This window comes from Theobroma cacao, chromosome 6, assembly GCF_053813885.1.
Source record: "Theobroma cacao isolate CCN51 chromosome 6, ASM5381388v1, whole genome shotgun sequence".
Taxonomy (NCBI): domain Eukaryota; kingdom Viridiplantae; phylum Streptophyta; class Magnoliopsida; order Malvales; family Malvaceae; genus Theobroma; species Theobroma cacao.
Window position 1 is genome coordinate 24,510,938 of NC_142644.1, and position 17,410 is coordinate 24,528,347.

Below are 17,410 nucleotides of genomic sequence, written 5' to 3' on the forward strand. Positions count from 1 at the left end.
TTCAATTGAGACTATAACAGAGGGAGAGCAGTGCTATCAACTTGGCAAATGAAGAAGAATAACATCAGGTCCGTATAACATATCCGTTTTTTGGGTGAGGTGGAATAGCTGAGGAGAAAGGGTAAGAAAACGCACTCTTCTTTGTTCGAGTATCCCAAAATCTTTTATTTGGAAGCAAAAGGTTTGCACAAAAATTAGACAAGGTAAACAAAGAAGTAAGAATCAACAGGTTAAAAGTAGAGATTATGTTGAGGGTGAGCTTAATTGGACAAAAAAAAGAAGGAAACAAATTAATTAACTAAAATAATCATTCCATTTATGATTTACCTTCATCTTTTTTTTCTTTTATTTTATTTTTCCATCTCTTACGCTAAACATGAAGAGAAAAGAATAAATTTCACTCCTCCCCTTTATGTGCCCCTTTCCTTAATTTTTCTTTCTACCAGCCAAATTAGTGCTCTCTCCCTTTCCACTATTTGGGAACAGCTGTGATATGCTGGTCAAACTGGATGTATCTTCAATTTGTTGCACACATATTTGATGCTCATTCGCCATGTCGTCTTACTTATCTCCTAATATTTCATCTCAAGGAAGTTGCCAAGCAGAGGAAGAAACTGCAAAAGAGCTGTCGGCACAGCTTTCTCCAAAGTGGAAACTCCAATATTTATTCTTAAAATCTATAATAATGGCCTAATTGATCACAATACCTGGTTATTTAGGCATGCCATCAACATACACATTGGTTTTACAGGGAGAGGTGACGTGATGGTAAATAGTGAAACTGGACACATAAAGTTAAAGCATGTAAACCACAAAGGTGAATTCAGTTGATCTACCTACAAGTACCAAACTACTAACTAAACAATAAACACCATACAAATTATCATCAGTTCTCTGTAGTAAGAGATTCTCATTCTGTGATCTCAAACCTCAAGGTCACGTAGAGAAATGGAAAACCATACACTGATGCCCACATTTCTACATTAAGCAGAGACATGTTAAATGAAAGACCATCAACCATCAAAATAGTGGTCAGCCAAAAAATAAATGCTTATGTTCAACAGCTTTTACCTAATCCATTCACCTGATGAAGAAGAAAAGATTGAACCACTTATCAATCCTCACAAAAACAAAATACTTTCTTTAACCCTAGGATTAATCTCAAACATCATAACTACCAACACCAACACCAACCTCTCTACCAATTCATTCACAAAGACCCAATCATCCCACATACCACATTCAGCGATTTCAGGGGAAAAAGGTAAACAGTTAAAATTCACAATTAAGGCATCAGCTCATTTATAAGAAACACGCATAGCATTATAAAGATAAACCAAATTCAGTTAAATTTACACATAGAATAAGATCTTTAAGCAGCATTTAATCCCAAACATCATTGTGTCATTATACATCATAAGATAATTCAAATCAATTTCACCATTTTTAACCTCTAGCCTTAAGCTCTGCAAGCCGCCTTGACAAATCATCCTCATCAACCTTCTCCTGTGTCTTGGTTGACACAGCATGAGCAGCTGGCTGTGGCAGCCCAACAGAGACCTCCAACCCATAATCATCAGCCACTTGCTGCATCAAGCTGTTGACTTCACCTTCTGGTGTGGACAATGAAGTAGAACCAGCCATAGCACTCTCCATAAACTCTGCCTGGACCTCCATGTTCACAAACTGCTTCTCGAATTGATCCATTGTCTCTGACATCTTCTGCAAATTGCCTGCAAGAGCAAAAGAACAAACCCTCAAGTTTCACCATATTCACGTCAAAATTACAACATTAATGCCATTAATTTACACTTATAAAAAAGGAAAATATACCAATAAATAGAAAGAATGTTACTTTAGGCTATTATCTCCACATATTTTTCCTTTAGGCTATGTCAGGTTCATGGAAAATTTGAAAAGAAAATTAACGGAAAAGAAAATAACCACAATGTTGATAATTCTCACTTTGTTTGGTATATATGAAAAATCGGAAGGAAAATTTCATCACCAAAGAAAATGTTGAAATAAATTGCCACTATATTAGCGAGAAAAAATACTTCATGAAAAATTAGCATGAAAAAAAAATTGGGTAGCTGGCTAATTTAGGCTAAAGTTTCCCAAAGAAACAATTTTTTTGGTTCTCCTTCAATTACACCCTATCATTTCCAAAAAAGAAGACGATCAAGAATTTAAAAGTAAAAGTTTTACGGGGAAATTACCAGTGGCCAAGGAAGATTCGAGAGACTTGACGATATTAGCCATGGACTTGTTAATGGTGGTCATCTTCGCCTGGGTATCGAGCCTAGCAACGACAGCATCGAGTCGCGACGCAAGCCGGAGGTAGTTCATCTGCTCCGTGCGCTTGCGAATAGCGTTCTCGGCGTAGATCCGAGCTCCGTCCATATTCCCTTTCTCGATCGCCTTCTTCACCTTCAGTTTCTCAGATTTCTCTTCCTTCTCGCACTTCCTCGCCTGGCGTTGCAGCGATTTGGACGTGAATTTCAGGTCCATGATCTGGTTCAAGAGCTTCTCGGTGTTTCCCATGGCCGGATTTTTTTTCTTCGTTTGCAGAGAAAGATTTGATTCTGAGAGGGTTTGAAGAAATTAGGGTTAAGAAATTGGGTCTTTTATTTTTCTTTTTTGGTGTGTTGATCGCGTTTTGACTCTGTTTTGCTTCTTCTATAAGGATTATGTGTGTGTGTTTTATTTATTTATTTTTTGTTAAAGGAAAAGGGCAAGAAAGTGGAAAAGCAGCGTAAAGGGCCGACCGCCAAGTGGCCCAACCTGAAATACTGTTTTTGGGCCTCAAACTATAAATATCCATTTTCTTCCTCTATAAGCAATAAACAAATGTGAAAAATTGGTAATTACCAAATCACACAGCATAATAATGCATAATGTATTTTTCAGACAACTTTTACCCTAAACATTTTGAAATAAAAAAATTTGTTTATACTAACTCTTAAGCAGGTTTTGCTGCAAACTGGTAACTTTGGTTAAACCCTGGATTTTGCCACCCCCTTAGCCCTTGGGGGTTGATATTTGAACACATGACGACTACATGCAAAATGGATAAGTTATTAGAAACTTTGGCATGTGGATGGAGTTTACATTAGCTCAAATAGTTTTGCAATGAGTTTCTAAGGTTGTCGGTTCTCATATATAAAACTTGAAGTTCATAGATATAGTACTAGCAGCATTTTAGCTATTGTGAAATGAAGCAACGCTGCTTCCTCGAAGGTTCCATAATCCGAACGCCACTATGTGGTGCAACAAAGCTCATCCCAAGACATGGGCTTTTTTTCCTCCTGTCTATTTCTTAACTTGGAAAGCAAAAGGCAGGCTTAGAGGTTTCCTAAAAATTACTGCCCAAGTTGGCCACTGATACTAATTATTATCAGAAACAATGAGCTTAGCTTTTACTAAATCAGCCAAATGTTAATACTGTTAAATGCCAATTTACCAATCCAATGTTATATCACGAAGCAGTATGTATATATTTCTTAGATATGAATGCTCAGTGACTCCGTAGAAGGAATTAAGGGAATATATAAAAACCAACACGCATTCCTGCTGCTACCAGTGCCTCTGATTCCAAAAACTATGCTGCCAGTCTGCCAGGAATGAGAGATATATATATATATATATATATATACATATATGTCTTGCGTATCACTTTCCTCCTCAGAACCCCACATTCCACAACTATCATCACCTGCAGGCAAATTGCAGCAAAGAGACACTGAAAATGGATTGAATTCGGCAACGTGATGTAGGAATTTTCTGTTTACAAAAACCAAGAAAAGAAATTTGCATGATCATTAGACTCATTACATAAAAAATGCATGGAGGTGGGGCAAGAAACAAACAAAGGAAAGTGCCAAGTCACATGCGCACGTGTCACTATCTCGTTAAACTGTCCTATGTGTCTCTCTTTCACTTAACCTCTCCCCCAATAACCGACTACTCAGACACCTGTGCATATAGGTATCTGCATGTATTTTTCTTGTATGTGCTTATCTTCTACTCGGATTCGTTTGGCATTATGACAGAAACTATTTAGTCCTAGACAGAGGACCGCCCTACCCCATCCGGCTATTTATTAGGCTGAAAAGTAAAAACAAAAACCCGTCTAGGCCCATATCCCATTTTGATGGAAATTTCAAATTTATCTCCTTCGAATGTACTAATCTTTCTTTGATCCCAAACACAGAAAACCCATTAGGCTGTTAGGCTCAAACTAGACACCTTTTTCTATAAAACTTACACAGACCCATTTACCCTTTTGAGCTGACACTTAAAAAAGAACCCCTTTTTGGTCATTACAGAAAAAGGAAAGATTCTACCTTTTGTTAATTTCAAATGCAATTTGATATCAAAAATGGATCCGAATGGCTTGTTTTTGACTGATTACAAAGAAACCACCGCCCCACCTCATTGGATCTTGTAAACTACAGTTTATTAGATTCAGGTGCTTCTTCTCTTTTTTATGGTGTTTTGGGTGAATTTGGCTCTGGAAAATGAATGGGGTTGGAGAAGACCAAATTGTGTTCGAGATTGCTGTGGTGGTTCCAAAAAGGAACCTAAAGGAAGAAAATGAGGGTTATGATTGTGTTGAGGTTCTTGTAAATGAGTTCAGGAATGTGGGCTTCGTTGTTGAGAGAGTTATTGGCCTTTCAGATGAGTTTATCAAGGTTTGATTTTTTTTTTTTACTTTTCAAATTTGAGCATTCTCTACATTGTCCTGAAGAACAATTTTTTTTCCCTTTTGATCTTTTTTTTTTAAAAATATCTTATTCATAATTTATTTTGCCTTCTGCTGACTATTACAATAAATATACAATAACCATATTAGCTAAAGAAGTATTCTTTTTCCCTTTTGGCTCCTGCTAGGAGGTTTTTTTTTTTTTTTTTTTTTGTGTATGTGTGTGTGTGTGTGTGTGTGTGCACGTGGTAAACAAATATAGGACTTTACATTCTTGTCAACAAATTCCTTTGTGCAATTGTGGTGGGCTTTTTTTTTTTGATCTTCTGTTGCATACTAGTTAATGGCAATGGATTTCCTTCAACGAAAGGAAATTTTCTGATCTTGATTACTTCAGTATTTCCAGTTAGAAAATTTGCGTGCATTTGTTTGAGGACGCCCCTCCAGCCTTCCCTTTTCTTTTTTCCTGAATAATGAAAGAAATTTATTAGCAAATTTGCTTGTAAAACTGAATTTAAACATTTTATTTACAATTTTCAATTTATTGCCTATTCTGCCTTATTGCTCAATTTTTATTGTTTTCTAAAGTCATGCTTGAGTTATTGTTTGCAGTTTCCTTTCTTTTGATTGTTTCCAAGTGGTTGGGATGTGAAGTTAATCTTGAGTTAAGTTGTTTGATAACTATCTTTCTTTCAGCTGGCGGCACCTTTAGAAACTTTGGGAAGGGCTGCAGCGAAGTTGCAGATGAAGAAGCCCACTCGTATTGGTAATAATTATTTGGCTTAGATATTGACGATTGTCCCGTTCCTTTTCCTTACCTTCTTTTTGATTAAATACTTGTTTTTGGTTAAAATTTGTTAATAAAGCACTGCACTTCAGGGATTGATTTACAATTTGAGTGGGAAGAGGTCGAAGCTTTTGTGCGGCAGCCTGATGGCTCATTGTTTAGTTGGTGTGAGCGTTTCCAGTGCTACCATCACTTGATATATGAAACTGTGAGTCATTCTATGTACTCCATCGTACTTATTCTCTCTTTCTAGTTTAACAATACATCTTTATGAGACATCAAGTCTAAAATTTAAAGGTCTTGAATGAGATGCAGTAATAATTAACTTCGTATGGCTTCTTTATCTTCTAGCATCTAGTTTTATGTTTAACTTACATGGTTGGCATCACTAGTTAATTTCACAGTGCTTCTCTATTGTGTGGCAGTCAAATTAACATTCAAATGCATGTATCTTGAATGAGATGCAATCACAAGTGAATTTTATGGTGTGTTAGTCAACTGGCTGCTCATGTTTGTTTATTTAAATAATAGTTGTTTGTCACTGGTTGGTGCCTTTGATATGATCAATAGGAGTTCTACTGTTTTGATGTTCTATATATAGTAAAAAACGTGCACATATGTATGTGAGCATTGCCCTGTTGTGTATGTATACAAGTCCTTGGATCTGTCCTGTGTATCTATGCTGCCTCTACCCATTAAAGATTTTGAATTTTATGCCTCTTGGAGGACCAGTAATCAAATAAAAATTTTACAGGTTAATAAGAAGAATTCATGCATAACTTTAAAATTTGATGGCAAAGAGATCCAATGGGAATTGGGGGAATCATTATTGCGGAGATTGGAATTGGAAGGAATTGTTAGACAAGTTTTCCCTTTACATGGTATGCTTGGTTACATTTATAAGCAAATTACCTGCAGTTCTCATGCTCTCTAAGCCCTGAAGTAAGATAAATCCTGTCTATAGATGAAACAAAGAGGAAGAAGCTACTCAGGAATTGGGCATTAAATTGTTGGGACTTCACGAATCAACCAATTGATGATATTTATGCATATTTTGGGACAAAGGTGATTACAACTTCACAGCTAGCGAAATTTTGCAGATTACTTTTGTAGTGCTTAGTATATTGCTTAATCAAGGAATTTGCATGTGGTAGATTGCAGTCTATTTTGCTTTCCTTGGAATGTATACACGCTGGATGATTTTTCCAGCTGCATTTGGGCTTATCTTACAGTTGGTTGATTTTGGGTAAGCCACACTGCTTCTTTCTGCTTGGAAGCTATTTTTGTCTTCTCAGGTACTGAATTGCTTTATCCTTTGTTTAATTTGATTGCTTGGGCATAATGATTAATCCAGATCATTGCAATTATTAGTGCTTCCCGCTTTCTTCATAAGCATAGTATTGTGGGCTGTGTTGTTTTTCCAGTTCTGGAAACGTAAAAACTCTGCACTTTCAGCCAGGTAAATTGATTTCTAGCTATTGGGCCATCTTCCTAAATGCAAGGCTTGTTTCTTCAGCTTTTCTGATTTAGTTATTTCCTCTCTCTCTCTCTCTCTCTCCCTGGCTGATGTAGGTGGCATCTTAATTTTTCTGTCAGCACAAGCCAAGGATATAAACTATTGGGGAGGGAGTGGGGCTCCCTACAGTCTCCAATGGAACTTACGAAAAATTTGGGAACTGATAAAACAAAAGAGAAAGAAGCATTTCAAAAATATGAATGGTTTAGTTATCTCAAGCGATTCAGAAATGATGCTATCATTATTTTGAGTATTATCTGCCTCCAATTACCATTTGAGTTGGCTTATGCTCATCTCTATGAGGTCATCAAGTCTGGTATTGTGAAGTAAGATCCTTTGCCTCTCTTTCTTTTTTTTTTACCTTGAATGAAATTGATTATGCCTGAGTAATAATTTTTGGTGATTTAGTTTCCTTGGCAAAAACTACAATCTGTGCTATGAGAGTTCTTTTCTGTTTATAATATGTAAACAACACAGTGTTTTACTTTATGTGTACCATGCTTTTGGTTTCAGGTTTGGGTTAACTGCAGTTTATCTTCTTGTAATTCAGTACTTCACAAAGATTGGGGGGAAGATATCAATCAGGCTCATTAAGTATGAAAACAATGAAAATACTGAATATAAGGCTGACAGCTTGGTCTACAAAGTATGATTAGAAAGTGATTTGTCATTCAGTGTTCTTTTTCCTTGTAAGGAATTTATTTGAAGAATTCAGCTTATATTTCAGGTGTTTGGTCTTTATTTTATGCAATCATATATTGGGGTTTTCTATCATGCCCTTTTACATCGCAACTTTATGACCCTTCGCCAAGTGTTGATCCAGCGTCTTATACTTTCTGAGGTAAAGATTATCGAGTTTCAGTACTTTTTATTAATACCTTACAACTTCTTGGACTTCAATGCTATTGAACTGCAAAATGCTATTTAGGTGTTGGAAAATCTGTTGGAAAATTCTTTGCCATATCTGAAGTACAGCTATAAAAAATATAGAGCTGTTAGGTAAGAATTTCCTATTGATTTCTGTGATTATTATCTACTTAGTATAGGGTACAGCTTAAGTTTACGTTTCATTCTAATGCATTTCTTTTGTCAAGAAACAAGAAAAAACGTGAGAAAGGTTCGACTGGGAAGATCCAATTCACTTCCAGGGTGGAGAAAGAGTACCTTAAACCCACATATTCAGCAAGCATTTGTGAGGAGCTGGAAGATGGGCTGTTTGATGGTAATGTGCCAAATATGGAGTAAATAATTGGGCTGTCTGAACCTTGTGAAGACAAACTATGTCATTATTGCCCTTTCACATAAAAATAACTTTTGCATGCAAAATGAGTTTACTTTATTTAGGTCTAGTTCCTGCCTAGAGTAACATACTAGTGTAAGTATGTTTGTGCTTGTATATGCATTGCCAGAGAAAAGCTTTGATGATGATCATAAATTTCAATGAAGAGACTTGTATACTGATTTGCTGTTAGATGTATATGAGACGTTCAATTTTACTTTGATCGTAAAGCACCACAACAAACTTACAAACAAAACTTTTTCTTCTACTTAATGAACATTTTAAAACATGTGCAGATTTTCTGGAGTTAGCACTGCAGTTTGGAATGATCATGATGTTTGCCTGTGCGTTTCCCCTTGCATTTGCCTTCTCTGCCTTGGTATATAATGCTTTTAGTGGTACTTTCACCTAATTGCTAATATGGTTTGATATTGATTTCAGTCTTAACAATGTAAACTAAAGTTGTTAGCTTGATGTGTAGAACAACATTGCAGAAATTAGAACAGACGCCCTGAAGCTGCTTGCCATGTTGAAAAGGCCTGGTCCACGGGCTGCTGCTACAATTGGAGCTTGGCTAAACATTTTTCAGGTATATTTACTATAAAAAAGTAAGGTGTCATCAGTCATTTGCCATCACAATTACAAAAACAAATGTCTTGACTAAGAGAACCACTTTGCTTTAATTGTATTTGCTTTCCAAATATGTTCTGGTAAACTAAAAGTAAAATGTACATGCTTTCTAACTGTTTTTAATATGTCTTACTTGAGCATTAAGTAACTCCTGTTTGTAGCCAAGGCAAACCAAGGGAATAGTTCTGGAGCCCAGACTTTCACAATTGGGTGGTCCAACCAAAATTAAAATTAATAGTCCATCTATTATCATATCCTGAATACTTAAGTAGCTGCAGAGCATAGCAGTCCTAGCCAGGGAAGTTTGACTTTGATCTAATATTAGACTGAAAGCATCCTTCAGTTGTGGGTAATTTAAGAACTGTTTCTTCTATATTCAGGATTGTCAAAAAAAGCAAGAATACTTTAACGGAAGCAAATTCCATTTATACGCTCGTGCACTCACGCGCGTACACACACACACATATATATGAGAGCTGTGAGTAACTTTATAAACATTAAGAAATTTATCTCTACACTCTTCTAGATAAGAGATACAATCCAAAATTTTGACTAGGATTATAGACCTGCTTTTGTTTTTGGCATTTCGGAAGATCTTTTATCAAGCTTCACTTACTGCTTATCTATATGCTTTTCACTTTAAAATTCATACCATGATATTTGCTGATATGGTGACTTGTATTTCAGTTCCTGATATTGATGTCGATTTGCACCAATTCTGCACTTTTAGTATGGTTATACGATCAGGAAGGGAAATGGAAAATAGAACCTGGCCTTGCAGCAATTCTTGTCATGGAACATGTTCTGCTGTTGATTAAATTTGGGTTCTCCCGCTTTGTTCCTGAGGTATCTCCTCTTACTCTAGCGTCTATTAACTTGTTGACCTAAACTTTATATAGCTAAACACCTTAATGATTTGAAGAGACTATATATGAGAGTATAAGAATCATTGACCTCTCTTTCATGACAGGAACCTGCTTGGGTGAGAGCCAACAGGATGAAGAATGCAACACAAGCACAGGACATGTGCTCTAAACAGCTTTTGAGGAGCATTTCTGGGGGAGAAAAGGCATTTAGTGGATCAATTCCAAGAAAGACACCTGATGGATTAAAAAAAACAGTAATGCAGAGAGCTACCGACTGATGTCCAAGCTTTTCACCAAACTCATTGTCTAAGAACAGTGAAACAAGATCAACAAGCTGGTACTTCGATTAATCGTCAAAGCTATAGCTCAGTTACAAATTTTGCAAACCATTGAAATATATTTTGTTTTTCTTTTCCTCTTTCTTTCTTCTGTTGTAAATTTTCAATACTTTTCCAGGGATTGTTTACAACTGAATGTTTAATTTTCAATATTATACTGGTTGGTGTAAAAAATTTGGTAATCAGAGAAGTCTAAAATCGTTTTTCTTTTCTGTCACGTCTAAAAGTATTTTGGCAGACTGCTTTTAACTATCTTTTATTTGTAAATCATTGCCAAAAGAATCTGTCCCGAAGGTATCAGAACTTCCTGCGATTCCTGATGAATAGCAGGAAGAGTTGTTTTCCACCCACCCTTTGGACGGGGATAAGAAACTGCTGCTTGCTTTTCCAAGCGGTTACTCATTAGCATCAACAACTTTCTCTGTTACGAAGTTGTTGCCATTAGAACATTGCCTCCATTTCTCTCATGACTCAATCATGCTTATTACCATACGCTGCAGGAATTTCTGCTTAGTTTCTCGAGGATTTTCTTTTTGGTACATCATTTCTCAGTAACAACCTATTTCAGGTAAAATAATCATAAAGGAAAAGAAAATAAAAATTGACAATCAAAAGAAAACTATATACACAAGAATGAATGCAAATAGAAGAAAGGGTCAAAGACAGCAATCCCACTATGATAAAAACTATATACAAGGAAACCGGTCCGAAGTTGTTCCATCTGCTTTGAATTTTGACCTTTGCGTCAAATTATCCATAGATTTGATCCCATCTTTGCTTGGATGTCATAAACCAATTCTCATCATCTCAAATGTACAAATTTGTCACCTTATTTTGCATGAATTCCAACCAGGAGAAAAACTCTCAACATCTCCATCTACAACAATCGATATCGTCACATTCAAGTCTTCAACTAGCTAGCTATGCACATCTGCTGAGCTTCGAGAGCTTCCATATGGATCACTTCTTCGGGAGCTCCCAAAACGACCGCTGACTTGACGAGCATAGGCCACAACGGCCTTAGCCCATCTCTTGATCTCAGACTTGAACTTGTTGGAATCCAGGTGGCTTAATGATGGTGCTGGTTCCATTGAAATCTCCATGAAGGAGAAACATTGGTTGAAGCGTCTGCGCTTACTTGTAACGTTGCTCTTGACAACTTGGGCGTTGTCCAGGGCAACAGTTTTCTTAACAGACATGGTTTTATATGTCCGATGGGGACCCGAAGAGGATGTTGGAATGATTGCTTAAATGACATGGCTGAAACATTTATAAGGTTGGGGTGTTAAAGTTTGATAAGTAACATGCTAGTGTTTCAGAACGTGTAGCAAAATATTTCCATTGACTTGACTTTTCAGCATTCTGCAGTTAGATTCCTCTAAACCTTTGGTCTCTAGAAACCGTGTTGAGTACTCTAATCCATTGCAACTTGTTAAATGGGTGAAAAGGTAAAACAATGTATTTTTTAAAATTTTGATTATAATTTCATATGATTCTATTAGCATTGAACAATTCATTCTAATCTTAATGGATAAATGTGAAATGCTTAAAATACCTCACATTGTTTCTCTACTTTTTCCCTTTCTTTCAAGCCTCTTCCTTTATTTCAAATCGGTTTGTTTTCTTACACCGTTCAGTTACTTTGTAAATGAATCTAATTGATTTTACATCGATCGACCACCTCGTAGTTAGATTTGACGCTGTGAGATTGTGCCCCTTCATTGCTTGTCATGCTTATCGTTGCCAAATTCTTTCACCGTTTGCGGTGGAGAAAATTTAGTGAGGAGAGGAGAAAGAATATTGAGATAGAGAGAAAGAAATTGTATTTTATATAATAATAATTTTTAAAATTAATGAAAGGTAAAATTGTATTAAAAATATTAGTATGTCATCAAACTAATAAAAATATTGATTAATAGCTGGACTTATATGTATAACGAAAGATTGTTCTTCTGTTCAGCAAAACGTGAGCTGTCCATTTTAAATATTAAGAAATTTGTGTGAAATTATGATCAAAATTTAAAAAATTTATGTATTTTACTCTAAAATAATCCTTACATTTCAACAAATAAAATACTAGTAATATAGGTTCAAAACCCTTTTCTTAAAAAAAAAATACTAGTAATACATAAGCATAGCCTAAAATTCATGTAAATTAACAGTAACTTTTCCGCCTGTAAATCGTCAATGTTGATTTTGTTCCTTGTATATTTGTTTTCTTAATAAAAAGGATTTTGATTAAACAAGTGCACACGGTTGGTTTAAGAAGTTTCTTGGACAATCGGAATACGTGTACTTGGTCATCAAGTCTCTTGATTAGTATATAAATACTTACGAACCAAACGATTAATCAATTAATACAAAAAAAAAAAAAGGAAAGAAAAACTCATGTGGTGTCTTCAATTTCTCTGCTGCTTCCATTAAAAAATGTAAAAAAAGTATAGGAATATTCTATAGTAGCGAATTTCAATTTACTGGGGCTAAAGCGAGTTACGAAACCCCATAAATTGATATTTCTGCATAACAACTACTTCTACAAGATTATAAAATCATTACCCATAATATATAAGTTAAAATTATAGAAACTGAGTTTTCTGGTGCTCCTCATTCCTATTTACTTAATTCTCACCCATTGACAAGGAGGAAACATTACCAATGGCGCCCCTTTAACAATATTTTAATGGTTAATGTAGTAATTTTTCACCATAATAATAAACTTAGCTAGCTATATGGCTCTTTTATTTTCTTGTTGTTTTGGTCGAAAGTTATAGTGCCTTTTAAGTACTTGTTAGAAATGCTTTAAATTTTATTTTAAAAAATATTTAAAAAACTTTAAATAAATTTTTATTTTTTTTACATTTAATCAAACACTTATACATTGATAACTAACAATTCATTAATTGTTATTAATTAAAACGTTACTTGTCATTTTATGTCACATGTTAGTGATGGAGCAAGATAACATAACATCTTGATATGATCATATGACATTTTCATATTCAACGTGATATAAAAATGATAAATAACGTTTTAACTACTAATAATTAATCAACTATTAATCATAAAAATCTTTTTGGTACAAAATCTAAATATAAAATCTTAATTGAACGTCGTAAACGAATAAAGATTTGTTTGAAATGTTTTGAATAATAAAAGAGATATCATGTCTAAAAATATACATTACATAAAAAAATGTGAACTATGACATGCTTTTATGGACTTTTTTTTTCGGTGAACCAAATGTCTCAGCTAGCTAGCGAGGTTGGAATCTGCTATACGGCTACGATACTTACCAATGCTTTTTGAATATAAGAAAAGAACAATATATACACATACGGTTGACTTATATTCCCACAATATTTCAGACAAGAAATATTGCAGACCGCTATACCTATATATGCTTTTGATCCACCAAGCGATCCTAATTCTTACCAATTCATAAAACTATAGGATGCGTTGAAAACCTTTCCTTTAGAATCCAACTTCGTTTCGAGCAAACCGAAAGACAATTGACTGAATAAGGTTAAAACAAAGCCAACCATATATTGCTCGAGAACCTAAATCAGACAAAATGGCTGCTATTGTATTTGATATATAACACAACATCACCCTACCATCCAATGTGCAATTAGTCCAAAATAATAGCAGTAATTGTTGGAAAAATGAAACTAATGACACTGTCTTTATCATGTTTTGAAACAGTATTAAGATGCATTGAGAGAAGTCTATGAAATTGAAATTATAGCTTTTTTTCCCCTTGGAATAATTCAATTTTGGGTCAAAAATTATATTGAAAGTTATCCTGAATAGAGATGGAAGTTCATATTTAGAAAAACAAACAAAAAAAAAAAAGGAAAAATGTCTTGATAATTCATAATTCTATTATGGTCGAATACTTGATTTTTTTTCTCAATTATTCAAAGCTAGTGTCGGGTTTTTTTTTTTAATGTTTAAAGCTAGTGTCGGGCTTTTTTTAATTGAGAGAATGAAGATTCGAATTTTATTTTTTAAGTAAGGGATCATGCACTAACTAATAAGTCAAATGCTCAATTGCTTTAAATCTAATGTAGTTGAAAGTGTTATGCGGTTGGAAATTAAGAAGGATTTGGACCTTAGAATTATGTATATATGATCCAACTTTGCAACAAAATCAAGCAGAAACAAACAACTAGGAGATTAGGTGCTTTTAGTTCATTTCATAAAATATTTATGAGAAAGCATTTGTGAAGATAGTAATCTTCAATTTCACTACAAATATCCGAACTAGAGAATTTCGGTTGGGACATATTGTTCCTTTTTTTACGTTTCCATGACTAATTTTCAGAAAATTGCCAGTCCATATTACTCGTTGGGTCAAAGAGAAGAGAAATAGCTGAAACCAACAAGCAAATGAAACTTTAAAACATTCTAATCTCTCGTGCTAATTCTATTTATTTCCTTTTAATTCGTTTTCCATGTTATCAAATAAAATAGAAATAAATGATAAAATGTAATGCGGCATTAAGTGAGGGTTGCGTGCCATGAAAAGTTAATAAGGCAATTCAACAAGAAAATGAGCATTCTGTATTGGTCTTTGATTAAATCATATCATTCTCCTTCCAGGAGGAAATCCTGCATTCGGCATGAACCTAATTTAATGAGACACGCACAAATGAATTCTACTAAAGATTTGTTGGTTGATGAATTATATAAAAGAGGGTAAAATCATAAAGGTTTTGGAATTATTCGATCCCAAGACAAACTCCATCCATTTTGTTCTGCTTAACAGAAGTACACTGAAGGTGCAGCTATCATGGACGAACACAGAACGGAAGCTGTCGATCGCATCTCTGATCTACCTGAGCCAATTCTTCATCATATACTATCTAAGGTTGAAGCAACAGATGCAGCTCGAACTAGCGTCTTATCCAAGGCCTGGAAAAGCATATATGATTCATTTCCGGTGGTGGTTTTAGATGAACTCTTCATTGAAGAATATGTCAAATCATATGAGCTCAGCAGTGAGGAAAGGCAGAAGTACCTGAGTAATTTAGAGCAGTTCAGGACTCGTTATAACGTGCATATACGAGGGGTTGGGGCTGATGAGGAGAAAGGCAAATTACTAGCGATGATGATTATCAGAGAGAAGTTCATGTTGTTATCAAACAATTCGCTTAAGAGAATAAATCAGCAGAAAGAGTTGCTTAGCATTAAAAAATTCAGATTTAGGATTTTCCACCTGGATGATGAGTTTGCCTCTGTCATTGACAATTGGGTAGGATTGGTAACAGAGAGAAACATCGAAGAGCTAGATATAGATCTCGGTTGCACATTCTTACCAGTATGTGATTATCCAAAACCAACATACCATTTGCCCCAAGCAATACTTGCTGCAAAATCACTAACTGTCTTGAAGCTAGGCGGATGTAGATTAGATCTCCCCTTTACAGCAGGTAGCACAAGGTTTCCTTCCCTCCAACAGCTACATCTATGCTCAGTTCATCTAGATGAGCAGATACTGGACAACCTTATCTCCACTTTCCCTTGTGTTCAAATCTTTGCTCTTGAGAACTTTTGGGAGCTTTTCTATTTTCGCATTTCTGGACTCGGTAAACTTAAGATGGTTGAGTTGTCATCAATGCATTGGAACCTCAAAGAGGTTAACATTGAAGCACCAAGCCTTGAAACTTTGGACTTTTGCGATGAGTTAAGAAGTTCCATATGCAAGGTCAATTTGGACGCATGCCAAAATCTGAAAAAGTTACATTTAAGACACGCCAATTTAAGTGACCAATTATTGCAAGAGCTTATCTCTAAATTGCACCTGCTTGAGACTTTGAATATAAGCTATTGCGATAGGTTGGAAAGAGTTAAGATTTTGAGTCATAAGCTGAAAAGCCTAAGCATATACCATTGCGAGAGAATTGCAGATGTGAATATTGACTCTCCAAATCTGTGTTCTTTCTCATTTAATGGCAGTAAAGAAACAACACCCTCCATCTCTCTAATTAATAATCTCATTTCTCAATTGGGAGTTCGTGTATATTTCGACTTACATCGCGACAAAAATTGTGGAGCCGAATGGCTCCTTAGTTTTAGACAGTTCCTAGCAAACTTTGGGCGGATAGAAGACTTATACTTATGCCTCCCTCCCCATAAGGTAACTTTTAGGATTCACAAAGTTGCTGCTTTTCTTAGATTATTCTCAAATCTATCATCCACCTAACATGGATATTATCCATTGCAAAGGATTCTTTCATTCAACAAGAGCTGCCAGATGTTTCAGTTCCTCCACCAAGTGAGGTCACCTCTCTGAAGCTGTTAATTTGTGCAACTCCAAGGTCACTCTATTATGCTGCCCTTGTCAATGGCCTGTTTTGGAGTTGTCGCCCCAAGACTTTAAAAATATGGCGTGTAGTGGACTGGCACTTTGGTCTCATTAGGGTATGACCATTGATTAAGTCTTTCGAGTTTTCATTTTTCAGTTCTTGTTTCAATACAGTGGTGGAACAATCAAATAGACAAGATGGAGCTCATACTTGTGCTAGCTTTACTTGTTCATCAGTATGCTCATCGATTTGCTTCAATGCAGTTCCTGTTGAACAAGCTGAAAAACAGAGAAGATGTACAATGCTGCAACGCTAATGCCATCAAAAGGTGGGAGGATGAAGTGGAGGACGTTAAGATTAGGATTAAAACCGAAATTGAATATGAGATGCCTCATTGGAATGACTTTTTACATGCAATGCCCACGACGCATTATGGTAAAAATGTATATTTTGATTTCAAATGGCAACAATCATCCACATGTTAAGATTTCAACTTTGAAATCATTTAATTTCTCATAATGTTATCAAATCATCTGATAATTAAATATTAGACATTATGTGAAAATTCTCATTCCCTTAGATTTTAATCTCGAAAATTGACCAGTGTTTTATTTATTAAACTATGAGATATGTGCTTCTAATAATTAAACTCAAATGGAAATCTAATGGGAGTTAAAGCTTGTTTAACATGCCATTGCCACCGAATTTTTTCACGTTGACAAGTCCCACAGCAGTGTCACCTTTCTCCAATTCATGACTTTCAGAAGCCATAACTCTGGCTTATTAAAACATTAAACGTTTACGACTCTCATGTCTCAAACTTCTCTGCAGACTTGTATAAGTTTTATAGCTCTGAAATGTTGACTTACTTCGCTAGAAATGATGGCAATTTGCAAATTCTAGGAAGTGTAGATGGATTTGCACAGACCACCAAAACAATTTGCAAAAGAAAAAGGAAAAAACCACTCTGCAACTGCAAAT

At 35.2% G+C, this 17,410-nt stretch overlaps 3 protein-coding genes across 6 annotated transcripts; 2 read left to right on the forward strand and 1 right to left on the reverse strand.

The window, feature by feature from the left end:
* Positions 1-1,301: 1,301 nt before the first annotated feature.
* On the reverse strand, positions 1,302-2,701 carry LOC18596088 (ESCRT-related protein CHMP1B). The gene is made up of 2 exons (XM_007024349.3): positions 2,220-2,701; positions 1,302-1,733 (listed from the first exon to the last, which is right to left on the reverse strand). Exons 1-2 carry the CDS (start codon positions 2,542-2,544, stop codon positions 1,447-1,449), a joined length of 612 nt encoding a protein of 203 aa, XP_007024411.2. The 5' UTR covers positions 2,545-2,701; the 3' UTR covers positions 1,302-1,446.
* Positions 2,702-4,064: 1,363 nt separating this feature from the next.
* On the forward strand, positions 4,065-10,333 carry LOC18596089 (anoctamin-like protein). 4 transcript variants are annotated; one of them, XM_018123870.2, is made up of 16 exons: positions 4,077-4,694; positions 5,402-5,471; positions 5,585-5,700; positions 6,247-6,373; positions 6,457-6,557; positions 6,647-6,738; positions 6,847-6,951; positions 7,089-7,334; positions 7,522-7,654; positions 7,736-7,849; positions 7,937-8,007; positions 8,103-8,230; positions 8,584-8,685; positions 8,782-8,876; positions 9,605-9,763; positions 9,888-10,333. In XM_018123870.2, exons 1-16 carry the CDS (start codon positions 4,521-4,523, stop codon positions 10,059-10,061), a joined length of 2,007 nt encoding a protein of 668 aa, XP_017979359.1. In that variant the 5' UTR covers positions 4,077-4,520; the 3' UTR covers positions 10,062-10,333. The 4 variants fall into 4 exon arrangements, 3 of the variants coding, with proteins under 3 accessions (XP_017979359.1, XP_017979358.1, XP_007024412.2); XM_018123869.2 differs by having other exon boundaries at positions 4,080-4,694; positions 7,065-7,334; XM_007024350.3 differs by having other exon boundaries at positions 4,087-4,694; positions 7,065-7,334; positions 8,584-8,666; positions 8,769-8,876.
* A 4,580-nt stretch (positions 10,334-14,913) lies between these two features.
* Positions 14,914-16,914, forward strand: LOC18596092 (uncharacterized). Its single transcript, XM_018122827.2, has 3 exons — positions 14,914-16,260; positions 16,350-16,544; positions 16,603-16,914. The coding sequence occupies exons 1-3, from the start codon at positions 14,914-14,916 to the stop codon at positions 16,912-16,914; spliced, it is 1,854 nt and encodes a 617-aa protein (XP_017978316.2).
* Positions 16,915-17,410: the final 496 nt, after the last annotated feature.